Source organism: Macrotis lagotis, chromosome 2 (genome assembly GCF_037893015.1).
Source record: "Macrotis lagotis isolate mMagLag1 chromosome 2, bilby.v1.9.chrom.fasta, whole genome shotgun sequence".
In the NCBI taxonomy this organism is placed as follows: Eukaryota; Metazoa; Chordata; class Mammalia; order Peramelemorphia; family Peramelidae; genus Macrotis; species Macrotis lagotis.
The window spans coordinates 93,608,800-93,627,892 of NC_133659.1; the positions used below are offsets into that span (position 1 = coordinate 93,608,800).

At 32.8% G+C, this 19,093-nt stretch overlaps 1 protein-coding gene across 1 annotated transcript; it reads left to right on the top strand.

Moving 5' to 3' along the window:
* The first annotated feature begins 17,029 nt into the window (after nt 1–17,029).
* On the top strand, nt 17,030–18,226 carry LOC141511914 (beta-1,3-galactosyltransferase 1-like). The gene has a single exon (XM_074220890.1). The coding sequence runs from the start codon at nt 17,054–17,056 to the stop codon at nt 18,224–18,226; it is 1,173 nt and encodes a 390-aa protein (XP_074076991.1). The 5' UTR covers nt 17,030–17,053.
* The last annotated feature ends 867 nt before the right edge of the window (nt 18,227–19,093 follow it).

The window sequence follows — 19,093 nt, forward strand, 5'->3', positions numbered from 1 at the left end:
AGGCCTTTGATAGGAAAAGGTCATCACCTTTTGTTAAAAGAAAAAAGAAACAGAGCTATATGAGAATAATTTAGTCGCCTTTGAAAGTTTTATAGTCTTAAGAATTTATATGTGCCATTAAGAAGGAAAATATGATTGGGATAAATTGTATGTCAAGGAATTTGGGAATATTGAATCATATATAATATATATTTACTGATTTCTTTTGGGAAAGAGAAATATTTCACTAAGTTTTGTAAACTGATTTGTTTTGATGTTGAGTCTATATTGATATTTGTCAGCAATCTCACAAGGTCTTTTGTTGGTAAAGGAAGAAATTTTGCAATCTTTGTCTCATCATCTAGCATCACATGTTTATGGAAAGGTGTGTGTATATATATATATATATATATATATATGTGTGTGTATGTGTGTGTGTATTTATGTATTTATCAGTTATGTGATTTCTTTCATAACTTCAGAAAAAATATATTAAAAGTTTGGTTCTCTTGTGAACATGCAAGCTGTTGATTACTATAATGTTAAAGCCTGGAATTAACATGTCATTGATTTGAAGGGGTGGTAAGGGAAATATCACAAATTATGACCCCCTTCTGGCATACATCTGTGGATTCATGCATAATATAATGGAACTATTATTTTATAAAATTTAATAACTCATGTTATCAATGCCTAGTTGTTTTTACTTTTGTTTTTGTTTTATTGCATTTGAATCAATAACACATTTTAGAAATTTAAGGTTACCTAAGGTGTTCAAAGGATTTTTTTTAAGAATTTTGAAAAAAATAATTTCTTTTTGAAGATGGCTAGTAGTAAAAGTTTATATATAGAAGTTTCTAGCTATATATATAAGGTGGAACTAAACTGGTTATTTGCTTTGAGGGAAAAGCACCTATGTAACATGAGGAAGATAAAATAATGGTGATTTAAGATTTCTCTGTGTCAATCTCTAGTCAATTGTTCTGTGAAAGTATATAGAACTCAATCTATTTGTTGCATTTCATTTACAGCACTGGCCTTAGTTTCAAGTAACAATTGAATTATGATTTTTCCCCTGGATCTCTTTTATCAAATTACAGCCTGGTACACTCTTGGTTCTCCTTAGCACTCAAGCCACCTGAAGCTCTAGTTATAGTTAATTGTTATATTACAGCATATTGATAATTGATCTGCCTGACATAAGGAGGGATAAAATAGAAAGACAATATGCCAATCAAACCATTTAGCCCTATGGGGTTTGATGTTAAATGCTGTAGATGGAGTAGGTGACCTTTGAAAGAATGACCCTAGACTCAACTAGATGAACCTGGTTCATTGAAAAGGATTGTCTGTATGACTTCATCAGGGAACATGTCCTCATGTCCTTCTCTGCTCTGTAATAGCAAATTGCCATGATCATTCCAAATGCATCATAATTAAGTATGGGAGTGAGCCAGTGGATCAGGATAATGCCTGCTTTAAAGAGAGATCCATTCTTCAACTGGAATTTTTGTTCATTCTAAACATGGCCAGAGTTAAAATACAAAATTTTCTTGCAAATTACTTTTTTTGGACACATGCAGTTTTAGAATACTTTTTCAATACATTTGTTTATCCTATTTTTGAGCTTTTGTTTGCAACTTATGTGGCATCCATCAATGACTCTGTGTTGTATTGGAATGCATGTTATTATAAAAAGATATTTTGATACTGGCATAGGATCATAAAATATAATTCTTGCCCCTTATTGACTTTCTACTTTTTTCCCTATTTAATAGACCTCTGTTAAATAGTCTTCTCTGTTAAAATATCACTGGTTTTTGCTTGCTCAATTTTTCACTCCTTGAGTTTTGCTTCTCTTAGTTGTATATCTCCAAGACCAGCCTCTGCAGGATGCCAGTCAGCTTTGCCAGCTGATCGTTCTCTGGACCCTGCCTCAATGAAGTTTTGCTGTAATGTATTCATCTCTGGAAGGACTCTGAAAGACCCAGAAGAATCTGGGTCCCAAATCATTTGGGGGGGGGGGGGATGATGCAGGGGAAAGATGAAGAGAATTGTGAATGTAGAAATTTGGTGGAGATGTAAATTGACTACCACCTACCTACTCTTGAGATGTATATTGAATAGAAGTAGAGAATTATGATTGTAGCAGAAACAATTTGTAATTTTTAAAGGCTACTTGGGTGGAGACCCCTATTCTTGATGTACCATTGATTGTTTAATGTAAAATTTGGCTTCACCTTCTACCAAATTCCTGGTCCAGTAAGAGAAAGGGAGTTCACCTTTTGCCTTCTGGATGAGAGGCAAGACATAAAAACCTGGGTTGTATTCCACCTCAGGGCCACAGTCTTCTCTGACCATGGCCTAGCAAACACTGCTTGGCTGTTCTTGTATTGCTCTCTCTCCCTCTCTCTCTCTCTCTTTTCTCTCTCTGTCCCCCTATCTTTCTAAAAAAATTTTTTATTTTATTTCCACCTCTGCTTTCCTGAGTCTGAATAATGATTCCTCATAGGCAGAACCAAACTCAAGTAGCCAGCAACTAGACTACCACCTGTATAATCCTTCCTTTCCTTCCTCTCTGCCCCTTCTTCCCCATCCCTTTCTTCTCCTATTTTCTTCTAGGATAAGATAGATTTCTATACCCAATTGAGTGTGTAGATTAGGTGTATGAGGTGATAGGTAATGAAAAGAAAGGTTCATTCACTACCTATCACCTCCCCTTTCTTCTACTCCATTGCAAAAGTTTTTACTTGTCTCTTTTATATGAAATAACTTACCATTCTTTTTCCCCTATATCCCAGTACATTCTTCTCACCCATTAACTTTATTTTTAAAAATATATTATACCTTCAAATTGAACTCCCTTCTGTGCCTTGTCTATATATTTAATTTTTTACTTATACTACATTATGGAAAGTCTTATTTTATTTCAAAAGTCAAAAACAAAATCATTAATTTTTTAAAAACTTGTTTTAAAATATTCTAGGCTGGAAGAGATGTAGAATCTTAAGCCCCATGGGAATGTATTATTTTTCATTTTACTTTTAGATCTCTAATGTCCAGCATAGTATTGTGCTCAAAATAACTACTTAATAAATAATAATAAAATTAAAACAGGTTAATTAAAAGAGATTAAGGGTAAAATAGACTTCTTTAATCAGGAAATAAAGTAGACCCAAACATTCTGTGATGAAATAAATAAAATACTGAAATTAGGCATGTGGAACTTGGATTAGCAAAGAATCAAGGGTGATTCCAGTGTCATGAGTCTGAGTGACTGTGATGTTTATGGTGTTGGCAGAGAGAAAAGGCAAAATTATTAAGTGATTAGGTTGCATTCCTGGTTACTGGGGACACTAAGACTGACTCTCTTGAGCACAAGAATTCTGAGCTGCAGTGGTCTATGTTCCACAGGTGCCTATACTAATGGCAATAATATAAGTCCCTGGGAAATGAATGATTTCATAAGAAGGAAAAAACTGGTCCAGATAAGAAAAAGAGTGGGTTAAATCTGTCATCATTGAGTAGAGGGATTGTTGCTGATGGGATTTGGGGGTCTCCAATTAAAGAGAGAAACTGAGGGTTACTGAAAGACAAAGAAATTCATCTACTCCCTGGGATTTTAAAACTGTTCAGGATTTATTGTAAAATGTTACAAAGTAAACAGTAAACAGGTTAAAACGTTTTCTCCAAGAAAAGTAATAAGCACTTTGAGGACATTTTAGGTGAGGTTTGAGTGAGGGTGAGGGGAGGAGGAGGGTGTTAGGAAGAGAGAGAGAGAGAGTGTGCACTCACTCCCCAGCCATTTGGCATGGGGGAGACCATAGTACACCTGGCCCAAGAAAGAAAATGAGAGAAAGTCATCCTGTAGGGTGGAAGGTAGAGTCATGAAAAAAGAAAGGAGGGACTTCTTCTTAAATGCACTTCTGTAATAGTTTGGACAAGGGGTAGTGCTTGGGACCTAGAGCATGTTCTAGCACCTGGGCCAGGTATTCTCCAATGGAAAGTAACATACTGGTTCTTCCTGTCCCAAGGTGTGTGACCTCTAATTTCAACATATCATTTCCTATCACCAGCATCAAAGGGCACTGAGAGCAAAAGGGAAAATCCCTCCCTGTGACCAAACCCAGAGGAGACAGGATGTAAATTTTACATTTGACAATGAAACAATAGGCGTCAATTTACATCTCAAGAGCAAAGAGCCTCCCACCCTTTAATAAGTTTTAATAGCTTTAAAGATTACAGAATTTGTTTCTGATTCTACATTCCTAATTCTTGTCATCAGGATCAGACCTACAGGTAGGTCCAGCACTTTTAACTTGGATAAGATAGGGAGACTTAATATTTAAAAACAAATAATAAATAAATTAGCAAATGAATAAGCATGCAATGCTATATATGTACAAATTACTATTATTGCCACAATATTCTAATTACTTATAACATAAAAATTTTAAATCTATTCTCTTATTGAATGACTTTACATATTTCTTTTAATCCTGAAATGTTCTCAGCGCTTAATATCCTCTCAGAATTTTGCCCAAGTCTAGACAGAGTCACAATGTATGTCCAAAGATTTGGCATGTCATTGAGGTTCATGCAAATAGTGCTAGGATATATCAATGGGTCATGGTACCACCTTCACACAGCATTAATTGATTTCCTAATTCCTATATGTTTATTAAAGCTGGATGAAATATTAATAAAACTACAAGAACATTTCTAATTATATAACTTATGTTCTGGTCTTTTAAACATAAAAATAAGTTATAAAATGGATTTTAAATTTGCCTTTTAGATTCAAAATTATAGGCAACTAATGAGATTACATGATTGCTTAGAAAATGAATCAGTCAAGGCTCAGACTCAAAGGCAGAAGTTAAATCCCATTTATGAGACAGCAGGATAGCTATGCTACTTCACACCAGCATTAGCTATTGTATGCATTAAAACCCTCTGCAAACAGGTCCTTTTAAAGCAATTGACTTTAAAACAAATCTGTGTATTGCCAGTGCTTCCTCCAATTCATCACCTATTTACCTTTTGTTCCCCTTATTTCCACAACTTATCTTAAACAAATTTAAAAGGAAAAAATAAGGGGACCAGTAAGTCAATTTCTTGGACTTTATTAACTGTAGGAAGAACAGTGAAGTTGTTACAGAGAGCATGGTTCATGTTAAGAAATGTCCAGTTTTATATATTGCAGGTAATGTGACCCAGAACTCTTTGCATTAATTCATAGAAACAGTTACTTAACAAAATCAAAACAGTAGCAGCAGCAACAGCAAGAGCAATGGTATAATTTTTCCATTCATTTGCCTGGAGCAACCATGTGCATTGATAAAAGAGTATCTGATAAGATAGTGTAATAATGAATAACATTCCACAATTCTACTATCTGCATTATAAAATGGACAATATGTATTTATACTATTAGTGATCAGTTTTAAGGACTACAGTTTCCCCTGATATGCCCACCCTACCCTACCCCACCCCACCAAGTGGTAACCATGGTTATCATACAATATTCATTTGGAATTCAAAAAGGAATTGCAATCAATAAGAGAAACTAGTAAAGTATCCTCATTTTAAAGTTCCCCAGACTTTACAAGTTCTCTTTCCAATTGCTGCAAGTGCTTCCTTACTTTAGAGAGTTCTAGTGATCAGGAAACCACTAGTTCCCTTGTACTTTTTTATATTCACATCACCCTTTTTGTAATTTCACTCTTCATTAGAATGTTCTATTTAATTGAGAACATGAAGTCATTTTTGTTGTCAGAATTTTATTATTATTACATTTTACTAATTTCATTTGTATTTAATATCTTGCAAGCCTCGGAACAAAGAACCCGAACCTTTGAAAAAACACATATATTTATTGAGACATGTTTGACCATTGATTTTAGAAGAAATTCAATTAAATATAAAAATGGGTAGAGATGAAATATAGAGTCTTTTAAAAACTGAATTAGATATGTTTTTAAATTATTCTGGAGTAGTATTTCTCTAAGAAATTAAATTATTAAATATAATGGAATTTTAACTACTCTTTTTAAAGTGAAGGATATTAACTAATTATATCCTTCTAATCTATGGCTATTCTTTGGCTACTATACTCTTAAGTTGTACAATCAGTGTGTAAAGGCATACCCTATCTTTCTACAAAAAAAAAAAAGGACTATAATCACACCTGTCATTGCTGAATGACAGCAGATGATTTGCTTGGGTGAAAATAAAAGAGCTACGATAATATAAGTCATTTTGAAAGGATCACAGAGAACTACTTGGGTAAGGAAAATCTCTTCTTCTTCTAAACAGATTTGTATAGTTATTCCAATGGCAATTTAATAAATATGTGGGTAGATATTCTATTTGTAATACAGACTTGGGATTACAGTAAATATAGTCTTTGTTAAAAAAGTAAATAATATTTAAATATAATATATTTATATTTTATATTCTAGTGGGAAAAGATTTTGTATATTTATACAAAAGTATTGTACATGGAAACTACCAAATTTCCTGTTTTTTTTTCTTTATTCTAGACTTTTTACTTAATTCTTTCTCTTGCTATTCCAAAGTTCACTTGCTGATTAAGTAAAAACAAAGAATAGTAAGATATTTAATGCTTCCAAGTATATTTTAAGAATCTTTGATACTTTTTGTTTGGTCTTATAAAATGTTAATATGATGCAAACATATATTTAGATTAAATTCTTTAATTCTATTGAAATTTATAAAAGTACTACACAGGAAGTTTATAACTAAGGAGACAAGTATAATGACAGGCTTTCTACTGTCACAATAGTTTAGTCAGTAAAATAAAGGAAATGAAAATGCATATTATAAAGGTTATATTATATATAAAATATGGATTAATAACAATTCATACAAATATCATTAACCAGGGAAAAGTATATTCTAATTACAAAACACTGCAAAATTAAAATTTTTGTTAATGAGAAATACTTAATATTTCTACTTATGAGTTTTTATCTGAATGACAAAAGCTTTGCCTTACTCTGAAGTGAGTAAACTTGGTTGTTAAAAGAAAATTCATCAATTGAATCAGATAATAATTCCCTTAAAAGCCAACTCAAATGATTACCCAGGAAAGAAAGATTTGGAGCTGCTTCTATTTTTTTTAATTATATTGAATCAAGACTATCTTTCTAACAAATATTCCTTTTATGCTGAGATTTTAAATATCATATTTGTATATAAACACACAAATATGTTTATATATTAATGAAATAGACATGATTGTTTGCCTTAATAAATGATCCCTGTATTTATTTAACATGTGACTTTCAATTTTATTGATAAAATAATGAGCATAGTAGAAATTGACAGAGATTTTGAGAATTTTTTTCCAAAAATGTATGAGTGAATAGATGAATAAATACAAATGAAATTAGTGATGAAGACTTAAAGAAATCTTTAAAAATCTTAAAGACAATAGAAAACAATACTAGAGTTGGAGGCAAAAAAGATGGATTCATATTTGTCTGCTTCTTACTACATATAGAACTTTTACAAATTTTATGTGTATTTCAGTCTTATCATTTTTAAATTTAAAAAAACTGCCATCAGACTTTAATAAGGCACATACTTTGTACAGAAAATTGTCATAATTAGTACAAGAGGTACAGAGGCAGGTGGTTCGAGATCATGAGATGGTGTTATGAAACTGTGCAGGTAGTGGTGGGAAAGCTTTTGGGAGAGGGGTAGTCAGAGAGTATCACTCACATAAGCATGGATTACAGTTGGGAAAATTTGGCAGCATGGAGTCAACTAATGGTGGAAGAGTATGGAGGATGTGAGGACAAGAGTTTGAGGTCTTATTTTTATAAGGCCTTTGTTGGAGACTGACGCTTAGCTGTTCCATCTTAATATATCTGGATTATCTCAAACTTGTCAGTAAAACTTGAAAGTTAACGGGCTAGACAGGTCAATGTCATCTCAAAATTAACAGCAGCATCTGATGTTCTGCTGCTCTTACTATGAATGTCTGGAACTTATCTGAGATTTATATATCATGGAATTAAAAAAGTCCTGATAGTAGTTTAAATGGTCCTGATGTAACACACACACACACACACACACACACACACACACACACACAAAAACACACAAACAAACAAACAAACAGAATATGATTTGTGATCAAAATGTGATAGATCAAAAGCTATACTCCTTTGATCTTTGGTATATTTTTTACAAGAATTCTTATTTCCTATTGTTCCTTTAAGCTGACTACTTTTCATTTTACTTACCATATTGACTAAAATGAGAGGGAATTACCAAGGATTCTAAAATATAAAATTGTAACATACAGACACAAGAGACTAAGAAAGAGGAAGCATATATAAAAGATGAGAAATTATAGATATAAAAGAAAAGGGGAGAAAAGTTCCAAATGGAAATTTAAAAAACAAACAAGGAAATGAGAAAAGATTTATAATAGAGTATGGAAAAATAGGAAATTAATAAGGGACTAAAGATTAAACCCTCAAGTGATAATAGGTACTATTAGAATACTAAGTTGGGGAGAAAACTGACATAAAGACTAAAAAAGAGAGGGGCAGCTAGGTTGCGCAGTGTATAGAGCACCGGCCCTGGAGTCAGGAGTACCTACGTTCAAATCCGGCCTCAGACACTTAAAAGTGATTTAGCTGTGTGGCTTTGGGCAATCCACTTGACCCTATTTGCTTGCAAAAAAAACCTAAAAAAGAAAAAAAACACTAAAAAAGTGGTGAGGGTAGGAAGTCCTAAACTAAAGATCTCTTTGGTAATTAAGTGGTAAAGGGAATAAGGACAAATTTTAAAAAAAGAATATTTACTAAGAGGATTACAATAATGGTTCAGTCAAGAAGGTATAAAAGCCTGCACTAATGAGTTAACTATGTCAGAGGAATTGATATGACTTAATAAATTGCGTATGGAAGTTGAGGATAAGATTAATACATTGAGAATGATATCATGGTTTTGAGGGAAAGTAACTGGAAAAATGAAGACCTTTGGAGAGAAGGAAGGAAGCTCTGATGACTACAAATATTGATAATAGACCCCTCCCACATCCAAAAAATAATAATAACGAAAAGAAAGGAAACTCAGTTTACAATAGCCACTTCCTATCTTCCTAAATTTCTTACATTTTATACATTCTCACTTACAGTACCCTTCTTCGTGTTCCTCCCATGAGATGCCAACCAGTAATTCATTACTTGAATTCTCTTCATCTCCTTATTCTAGATACCCTGACTACCTTCAAGTCTCAGCTAAAATCCACCTTATTCCAGAAGCATTTTCTCCTTCAGATTATCACCAATTTATCTAGTACATATTTTGCTTGTGCATATTGGCTGACATTTTGTCATTCCTATTAGAATGTAAACTCCTAGAAGGTAGGGAATGTTTTGGGCTTTCTTTATGCCACTTAGCATAGTGCCTGCATATAGTAAGTGCTTATACATTTGACTTGGCATTTTACTAGTTCAAATATTTGAAAAAAATAGTCATTATTATAATATACAAAGAAACACTATAAACTGTTTCTTACTCTTTTATCTCTTATTTTGCTTTTTTTTTCAGCATCTTTGAAATGGGTATTTTCTGAATATTTTTGATTCTGAAATTCCTAGGAACTACAATTGGGAATTTGCACTATTATCCCCCTCAATTAATGCACTGATGCTACTAGGTAGTCTCTATAATAAAACAGTACAGAAAATAGAAGAAATCATCTTTGGATTCAGAGAACCTCATTATAGTTCTTATAACTTGTGTGACCAAGGAACAAATTCTATAATATTTCAGAAATAACTCTAAAATATGAGGGTAAATTTGATGACCTCAAAAGTTCCTTCTAGCTCTACATTTATGATCTTAAAAATTAGTAACTTCAGTAGAACTAGACTGCGGATTTCTCATCATTGTCCTTCTTAAGAGTATGATTTTATCTTATCTGATATTAGAGGATATGAGAATCCAGCATACTACAATACCCTTTGCACTCAAATACCCAGAAACAGAAACCTATAGACTTCTATTAGCACTAACCTTTAGTGATAATATTAATAATTAACCATTTTTTTTGGTTTGGGTTTTTTTAGGTTTTTTTGCAAGGCAAATGGAGTTAAGTGGCTTGCCCAAGGCCATACTGCTAGGTAATTCTTAAGTGTCTGAGACCAGATTTGAACCCAGGCACTCCTGACTCCAGGGCCAGCGCTTTATCCACTGCACCACCTAGCTGCCCCCTTTTTAAAGCACTTTAGAAATATTATCTAATTTTATCCATACAATAACCCTTAGAGATAGGTACCATTAACCACCATAATATCCAGAAAGGCACACTGAGATACAGAGAATTGCCCAAAGTCACATGACTGTTAAGTGTCTGAGACTAGATATGAACTCAGTACTTTGTAGTTCCAAGTCCAATATTCAATCTACTGAGTCACCTAGTTGCCTTCAGTTCAGAAGTTTGTCTAAGACAAATTCTAGACTGGCCAACTATACACTGGTCTGACAACCTCTTCTCCATAGCCCAGGCCTTACTAATCAAACATCTTCCCCTTTATTCAGTAATGTTTTATTTACTCTTTGTTTCTATATTTTCTCCCTCTCAGTCTTTCTCAGTCTATCTCTGTCTATCTCTTTCTCTCTGTCTCTGTCTCTCTGTCTCTATCTCTGTCTCTTTGTCTGTATCTCCATTTCTCTTTCTTTATCTATGTATGTCCTTATTTCTTTATTACTTTATCTCTTTATTTCTCCCCTCACAGTTCATGAAATTCATATCATGAAGGGAGTAGAGAAACAGACAAAGAGGATATTAAGAACATAAGGAAATATTTTCATGGCTAATGTTCAAAAATATTTATCAAAGATGAGAAATTATACATATAAAAGAAAGGGGGGAAAGCACCAAATAGAAATTAAAAAAAAACAAGGAAATGAGAAAAGAGCTATAAAAGAGTAATAAAATAGGAAATAATATGGGACTAAATAAAGTAAAACCATCAACCAATACTCAGTACTGTTGCAATATTAAGTTGGGAAGAAAACTGACATAACTAAAAAGTGAATAGTTAAGGATGGTGGGGGCAGGCAGTCCTAAACTAAAGACCTCTTTGGTATCTAAATGGAAAAATGGACTTTTTCATTCACCTCTCCAGGGTAGTTTCCAACTGCTGAACAACCAATATTATCCTTGAGAATACTTCCTCATATTATAAAATAATAGGTGTATTTATTCATTTGGATCCTAAAATAGGACTTGCCCTTTCTCGGTTCTTTTCCACCTGCTCTTTTTCTTAAATTTCTTGGTTGTATGAGGTACATTCCAAGGTCTCACCCATCTTTTATAGGTAAGCTAAATTTGAATATGTTAGACAAGACTACATGCTAAAGTGGAGGGGCAGGACTTCTTTTGGAGTGAGAGGACTTGCTTTCAAATATTTGTCCTTCAAGATGTTGGGCAAGCTCCTAGTAAGAGTTTCTTTACAAGGGGGGAATCCTCAAAGATCCTATTTTTACTCTAAATCTATGAACTTAATAATATTGATTAATAAAGGCAAATGCTATAGAATATTGTTCCCCCTTTTCTCATTTATCTTTTACATACATCTTTGATGTCGGAGAATTATATTGGTTTCAAGAAAAGAAGTCATACTTTTAAAAATACTTTTTTTAAAAATGATATAGTCAGGCCACATGTTCCAATTCAGAGTTACGAAAATTCAGCCATTTCTGAATTAGAAAATTAGAATTTTTATATTTCCCTACTTTCCTGCTTCCTTCTCTCTGTCTTCCTTTTCCACTCCATTTATTTCTTCCCTTCCTCCATCTTTTTTCCATCTCATCATTTTGTCTTCTTTATGCCATTACCATCTTCTTCTTCCTTTATTCCTCCATTACTTCCAACTCTGCTTCTGATGCCCAGCTCTTAACACCTTATATTGCAAACTTAAAAGTGTGTAGATTAATTAATTGGTCTTGTAACTGAATATATATGAATATGTGTATTTTATTGCTTTCAAGCTCATGTACAGTTGATATGGGAAGGAAAATAATTATATATTTGTTACTGTAATATGTAATACTTTAGCAAATCTTGTGATGATTTTAATTAGCATATTTCTCATAATTTGAACCTTGCTACTATAGGCTTTTAATTTTAGACTCACATCTTTCCTCCTTTTAAAAATCAGTTTGCTTCATTCATAAATTCATTCAACAAAAATGCATTTAACATATTCTGTGTGAAAAGTACTTTGTCAGATTCTGTGGGTAATAAATAAGACTTGACCCCAAGAAGCTTGTGGGTTGGTCGAGTGTAAAATCCATTTCTATGCTATGTAAGATTGCATGATAACTCAGAAGAAATGCCTCTAGTGTTACTGTGGTTTAGGGAATGTTTAATGAGAGAGATAAAATTTAAGTTGCACTTATAAAGATGGTTTTAAATTTTAAAACTATGAAGAGAGGGATAGTGAGTCTTAAGACATAGAGAACAACATGTATAAAGTCAATGAGGAAGAGTAGTGTGTAGTAAAGAAATGGGAGTATTTCCTCTAGTTCAGCTTGGAGTATAAGAGAGTATATAATATATAAGATAAGACTAGAAAGAGACAGTAACATGAATTTGTGAAAGGCTCTGTATCAAAAGTTATTTCTTGTGTAGGCAAAAGTGAGCCTCTGAAAATGTGGATGGAAAACTTGTGTGATTATGTATATACATATGTATGTGTGTACAGACATATCTCATCCACATCCTCACAACAAAATACCGGTGTATTCACATGCTTATTTATATATAGGGCAGCCCTGAAGACCTGAGTTCAAAACTGGACTCCGACACTGAACAATTACTATCTGTGTGACTTTGAGCAAGTCACTTAAACCTGATTGCCTCAAATCCAGGACCATTTCCAGTGTCCTGGTTCATATATGACTACTGGACCCAGATATGGAGGAGAAAGTGAGGCTAGTGATCCAGCCCAGCTGCCCCCCCCAGTCTAATTCACTTGTTTGTCATGGCATCACCTGCCTGATGTCATGGTGTTCTTTGAGAGCAAAGTACAAGCAATAACAACAATAATAAATATATATGCACACCTATATTTGTGCATATATTTTTGTATTGTTATTTGTCCTGTATATATTTGTATGTATACACACATGTGAGTACATATCAAATATATATTTTATGTATGTGTATGGCAGTTAGGCAGTGCAATGGATAAAGCACCAGGTTTGAGCTTACAAAGATCTCTATTTACCCCAAGCAAGTCACTTACCCTTTGTAAAATGGTATTAATAATAGCACCTAACTCTCAGAGTTTTTCTGAGGATCAAATGATAGCTCTAAAGCATTTAGCATAATGCTTGGAACATAGTGCTATCTAGATCTTAGATGTTATTATATAAATGCATCAATATATGCATATACTAAGTATATATACACATGTGTTTATGTATATAATAACTAATATTTGTATAGTGCACTAAGGTTTGCAAAATACAAATATCTCATGTAATGTTCATAACAATATTGAGAGGTTATAAGTATCTCTATTTTACAGTTTGATGAAACTCCTGACTCCATGTTTATCTATTCATGATGCCACCAAAACAATGATTAATATTATACTATTATGAAGATTGACTTAAGTGAGAGAAAAAGTGGGGATAAGAAAGATTGCTAGCATACTGATGAAATTCCATAACATCGTTAATGAACTGGAAATTTTTAGGAAGTATAGTGTATACTGTATAGGGGGCATTATGAGGACCTTGGTAAGAGCAGTAGTATTGGGGTAGGAGGGAAAACACATTAGGAAAATGTTGAATTTTAAAAAGGAACAATTGACAAGATTTGCTCATTAATTGAACATCACTCTCTGAAGTACAGCATATAAACCCAGGGCTTCACGTGAAGGAAACCAAGTTAATGATGGTGACTGACAAAAATAGTTCAGTCATTTTAACCATTGTATGATAGAATTCCTATAAATTTCTTTGATCCCCACATCTCAAAAAAATGCAATTACAGTTAATTATAGATGATAAGAAGACAGATCTCTCACTTAACAATGTAAAAATCCCATGAGTATTCTCTGGAAAATTTAAAAACCTAAAAGCTTTCATTTGACCTTCATGCCCCCAAATGAGTTCATGATATTATATTTGAGGGGTTATGAAAGACAAGACCATTAAAAGATTATTGACACAACATTGGAATTTGGGAAAAAAAGAAAAGGAAAGGAAAATCATTCATATTTTTAATAGATTCAATTACTCTCTCTCTCCTCCCTCTCTCTCTCTCTCTCTCTCTCTCTCTCTCTCTCTCTCTCTCTCTCTCTATATATATATATATATATATATATATATATATATATATATATATGTATGTATTTGCCCTACCTAGGTGGCACAGATGATAGGGCACAGAACTTGGGGTCAAGACAATAGGTGTTCAAATCCAACCTCAGACACTTGTCTCTTACTGTGTGACCTTAGGTCAGATAATTGCATCCAAAGTAAAGTACTTACAAAGTAATTATTTTAGGAGGGAAAGCATGAACAAGGTGAATTGAGGTGAAGAATAAGATTCAAAAGGTCCTTTTTAAAAATACCTCAGATCCATTTTGAAGGAAACTATAACATAACCAGGTCCCTAAAAGTAGCTATGGCATTGAAATTATTAGATTTGTAATGTGAGCCTTCTTATAAATTTAAAAGGGAAAAAATAAAAAACGGTGTGAGAAGCATAATAAAGCTTCTTGACCTCTTAAGGTTTAATTGAAACATTAACTGAGAATTTTCAAAGTCAGCAATTTCATCTAAAACATGGTTTCAAGATAATGTGCAATGAAGTATAGAAAATGGCTACACCTGCTCACATGTTCAATTTGGAGTATAGGCACAATTTGTTCTCAGTTCTTCAAAATATCTTTGGTAAACTTTATGAAATGTGTCAGAAATGTAAACTACTAGCATTTAGAAAAGTTTAGTTATTTCTCCGGGTTGTCTTGAACCAGATTCAATGTTATAACCTGTCAATCTATTCACAAAACAGACTGATTTATGTTAAATAAGATAAAAATTTGCAGCTGTCTGTTTGTATCCATGTGTGGGGAAAAAAAAGAAGAATGTATCAGAGGCAATGACAAGGATAGAAGAAACCTTTGTAAAGACTGATGCTAGTAATTATCAGTGGGGTGAGGGGTGTTCCTTGAAAAGAATATGGAAGCAGTGCTTGAAAGGGAAGACAAATAGAAAAGAGAATTACCTCCAACCAAAGCAGGAGAGAAAATTTCCTAGAAACCTGTTAAATAAACTAGTATTTCATAATAGCAACTCTTTTACTACAGGATTAACTCAAATGAAGGTGAGGAAGCTCTTTGTACTCTTCCCTTGCCACCTAATATGTGTCACCCTAAATTTATTCTAAAGTTCAAATTGAAAGCAGGAAAATTCACTCATCCAAAAAGGAGTGAGGAGCAGATAATATACTAGTTTCATCTAGAACTTTAGGTAGATTTTAATAAGAAAAAAAGGTTGAAAAATAACTCTTTGAATGGCACATGTATGCTAATTCTCCATTAAGTCTATAATTAGATCAATAAGCACGTATTAAGCACATAATTATCAAACATTGTATACTATGTTCATTCAATGGACTCACAATTATTCTACCCTCCCCAATTTTTACCTTCCATTCAAGGAGATATCATACTGACTCTACTTCAACTCTCCAAACTCTCAGTTCCTCAATTTGCTCTCTTTCTATGAGCTATTTCTTAATGTCACTCTAGCCACACACACAAAGATGGTTATACCTTTGATCTTCCTGTTGCCCAAGATTATAGTATCTTGAAGTTCAAGGATTTTGAAATTTCCTTATGAGATTATTTTGTTTGTTTTGATTAATAATTTATTTGACTTTTATTCTTGTGCATTAATGCCTTTCAATTACTATGATAATATTTCTAGTACAATGTCACATGGAAGTGGAAAAATGGACATACTTCTTTCATACTTGAATTTATTTCCTTTACAAATAATAATAGATCTTAGTTTTAGATAAATATTATTTATCAGTTTAAGGGGAAAATCCATACTATTTTTAACAGAAATGAAAATATTTTGCTAAAAGTATTTTTCTCTAATGATAAATTCTAAAATTTTATTGATTTTGCTATTAAGATAGTTAATTCTGCATATATTATCTATATTAAATTATTCTTGCATTCCTATTATGAACCTAATATGTATATATAATCATTTTAATATTTTTTAATGTCTCCTAATATTTTATTTAGACTACTTGCCATTTAAATTCATTAGCTATACTAGCTTGTTGTTCGGCTTTCTTTTTTGATTACCCCTTGTTTATTTGTTAAGATCTTATCTGTGTCACACAAAGAATTTAGTAGAATTCATTCTTTGGTATTTTTGAAAACAACCTATTTAATGTTGATTTAGTTGTTCTTTGAATATTTCATAGAATTCACTTGCAAATCCATCTATTCCTGGATTTTTTCCTTTTTAATCTCATCCTTTTCCTCATTCTCCAGCTAGATCCTTAATCCCATATTTAATACCCTTAATTTACTCATCTGTAAAATAGTTTTTACCCCAACATTTTACAGTATTTTTCAAATTGCAACCATTTTCAAATTAATTGAGAAGTAGTTAGAGCAGACATATCTTTTATAGTTTTTAAAGATTTTATATTAAACATAAATAAATGATAAATATATAGCACATTAATATATAAGTGTGCATATTCATATATAGTATATGATGCACTCTTTTATTAAAATGTTGTTTATATTATTAAGATAATTAAACAATACACTCATATGTGATATTCTTCAATATTTCTATTATGCTACTTAAAACAATTTTGTTTTATTCCACAGGTGAAAAATTCTCCACAAAAGATTAATGAGAGCTGACAAAATGTCAGTCATTTTACCCAAGAAGGAAGTAAATGCAGATGAGAACCAGCTACTGTCTCTTCAATAAAGCATAGGAGGCAAAGAATCTTTGCAAATTATGAAACATGGTTCCTGAGAAAAGAGGTCTAATATGTTTTTGGCCCTCTCTGAAACAATGTCTCTTGATTATTGTCATTTTCTTAGGGATTAATTATTTTCTTTTCACATATCAATCAGCTAAAATATCAACTACACTAACAAAGCCACTTCTCTTCAATAGAGTCAAGATTTCATGCCAAGGAACATCACTGACCCCATGGACTTCAAGACAGAAACAGCTTCCCAAGAGTCAGGGAAACATTACAACTCTGAGGCCAAAGCTCACTACACCTTTCCATTTAAAGATCAACCAAACAACTCAAATTGAGGAAAAGCACCAGGACCCAGTGCCATACAGATTTCTAATCCAGGAGAAAGACAAATGCAAAAAGACAACTCCATTCTTGGTGTATTTAATATGCACCACAGAACATGAAAGGTTAAAAAGGAATAATATCAGAAAAACTTGGGGAAATGAAAGTCTGGTGCCGGGATTTTCTGTGGTTCGTTTATTTTTGCTAGGTGTCAAGAACCAAGGCTCTACTGAAGCAATAAGAGAAGAAAGCAGGATGTTTCAGGATATCATTCAACAGGACTTTCAAGATAACTATTCTAACCTGACCCTCAAGGTCTTGATGGGCATGAAATGGGTTGCTACTTATTGTCCTAAAGCACAATTTGTCATGAAAACAGATACTGATATGTTTGTTAATACTGAATACCTGATCCAAAAGCTACTCGTTACAATATCAACCTCACAGCTTTATTTCACTGGTTTTCCTATGAGGAAATATCGCCCTATAAGAGATAGCAGGAACAAATGGTACATGCCTTTTGACCTTTACCCTGGAGAGGTCTACCCAGATTTTTGCTCTGGAACTGGATATGTGTTCTCTGGAAGTTTGGCAACCTTGATATACCAGGCTTCTTTTAGTGTAAGAGTTTTACCCTTAGAAGATGTATATGTGGGTCTGTGCCTTCAGAAAATAGGAGTCAATGTGACAGCACCACCAAGAATTTCTTTATTTAATCCATTTAAAATTCCATTTAAACCCTGTGTCTATAACAAACTTATCACATCCCATCATATTTCTCCCAATGAGCTGCTTATATTTTGGGATATTATACAGAAAACTAAACAAAATTGTTTTCAAAATTTAAGTGGTCAACCCCCTCCATTTATATTTTCCCACAATTAAACAGGACAGTCAGCCATCAGCACAGACATCCTATAGAACCTTTGTGAATTTCACATTTTTCATTATCCTGGTATATAACTCCTTCACAGAAATGAAACGATGCCATGGAGATTTGCTCTATGTGTGAAAGAGTAAATAGAGGAATAAAATATAAGTATCTGGCTAGCTCAGTTAGAGAAGGAGATATTTGTAAATCCCATGTGTGAAAAATTTTGTACAATGCCCAAAATTTAGTAGGTATTATATTAATTCTTATTCTTCCTACTCTTTTCTTTAACTTTGTGCTTTAAATCCAACAAAGAATCCATATCTATTATCAGTCCTGAATATTGGATTTGGATGCAATTTCAGGTGTTTTTTCCCATTATTTATGTTCTTGAATTTTTGTAGGTCAAAAAATGTAAAATTAAGTTATGCACATACACATGCCATTGTTATGAAAATGATCAAATGTGCATCTACTGGTGACAAATATTCCAGTTCTTTGACCATAGAGGTATTTAATTTCTAAACTTTTTTTCTGAAGACATATTTTGAAATAAGAAAACAGTTTATGAGTTAAATCTTAAGGAATGCTTTCCAATAAAAACACACAGGTTTTGAGTTAAGTTGGGAGCCAACAAATTATTTGGAAAAAAAATAATCTGTTGAGAAATCTAATTCAGAATTACTGATTGAAAGAAAATTTATCTTCAAATTTGTCAAAAATCCCAAATGAGTTCTGAAAAAAATGCCCCCCTGTCCAGATTGCTGGGGAAGCTGAGTCTCATGATCAATTCATGCTCTCAATAGGAGGTACTAAAGAATTGTCATCCCCCTCTTCATTAAATGTGCACCATTCAGGGTTGATTTTTACTTGACAAGTGA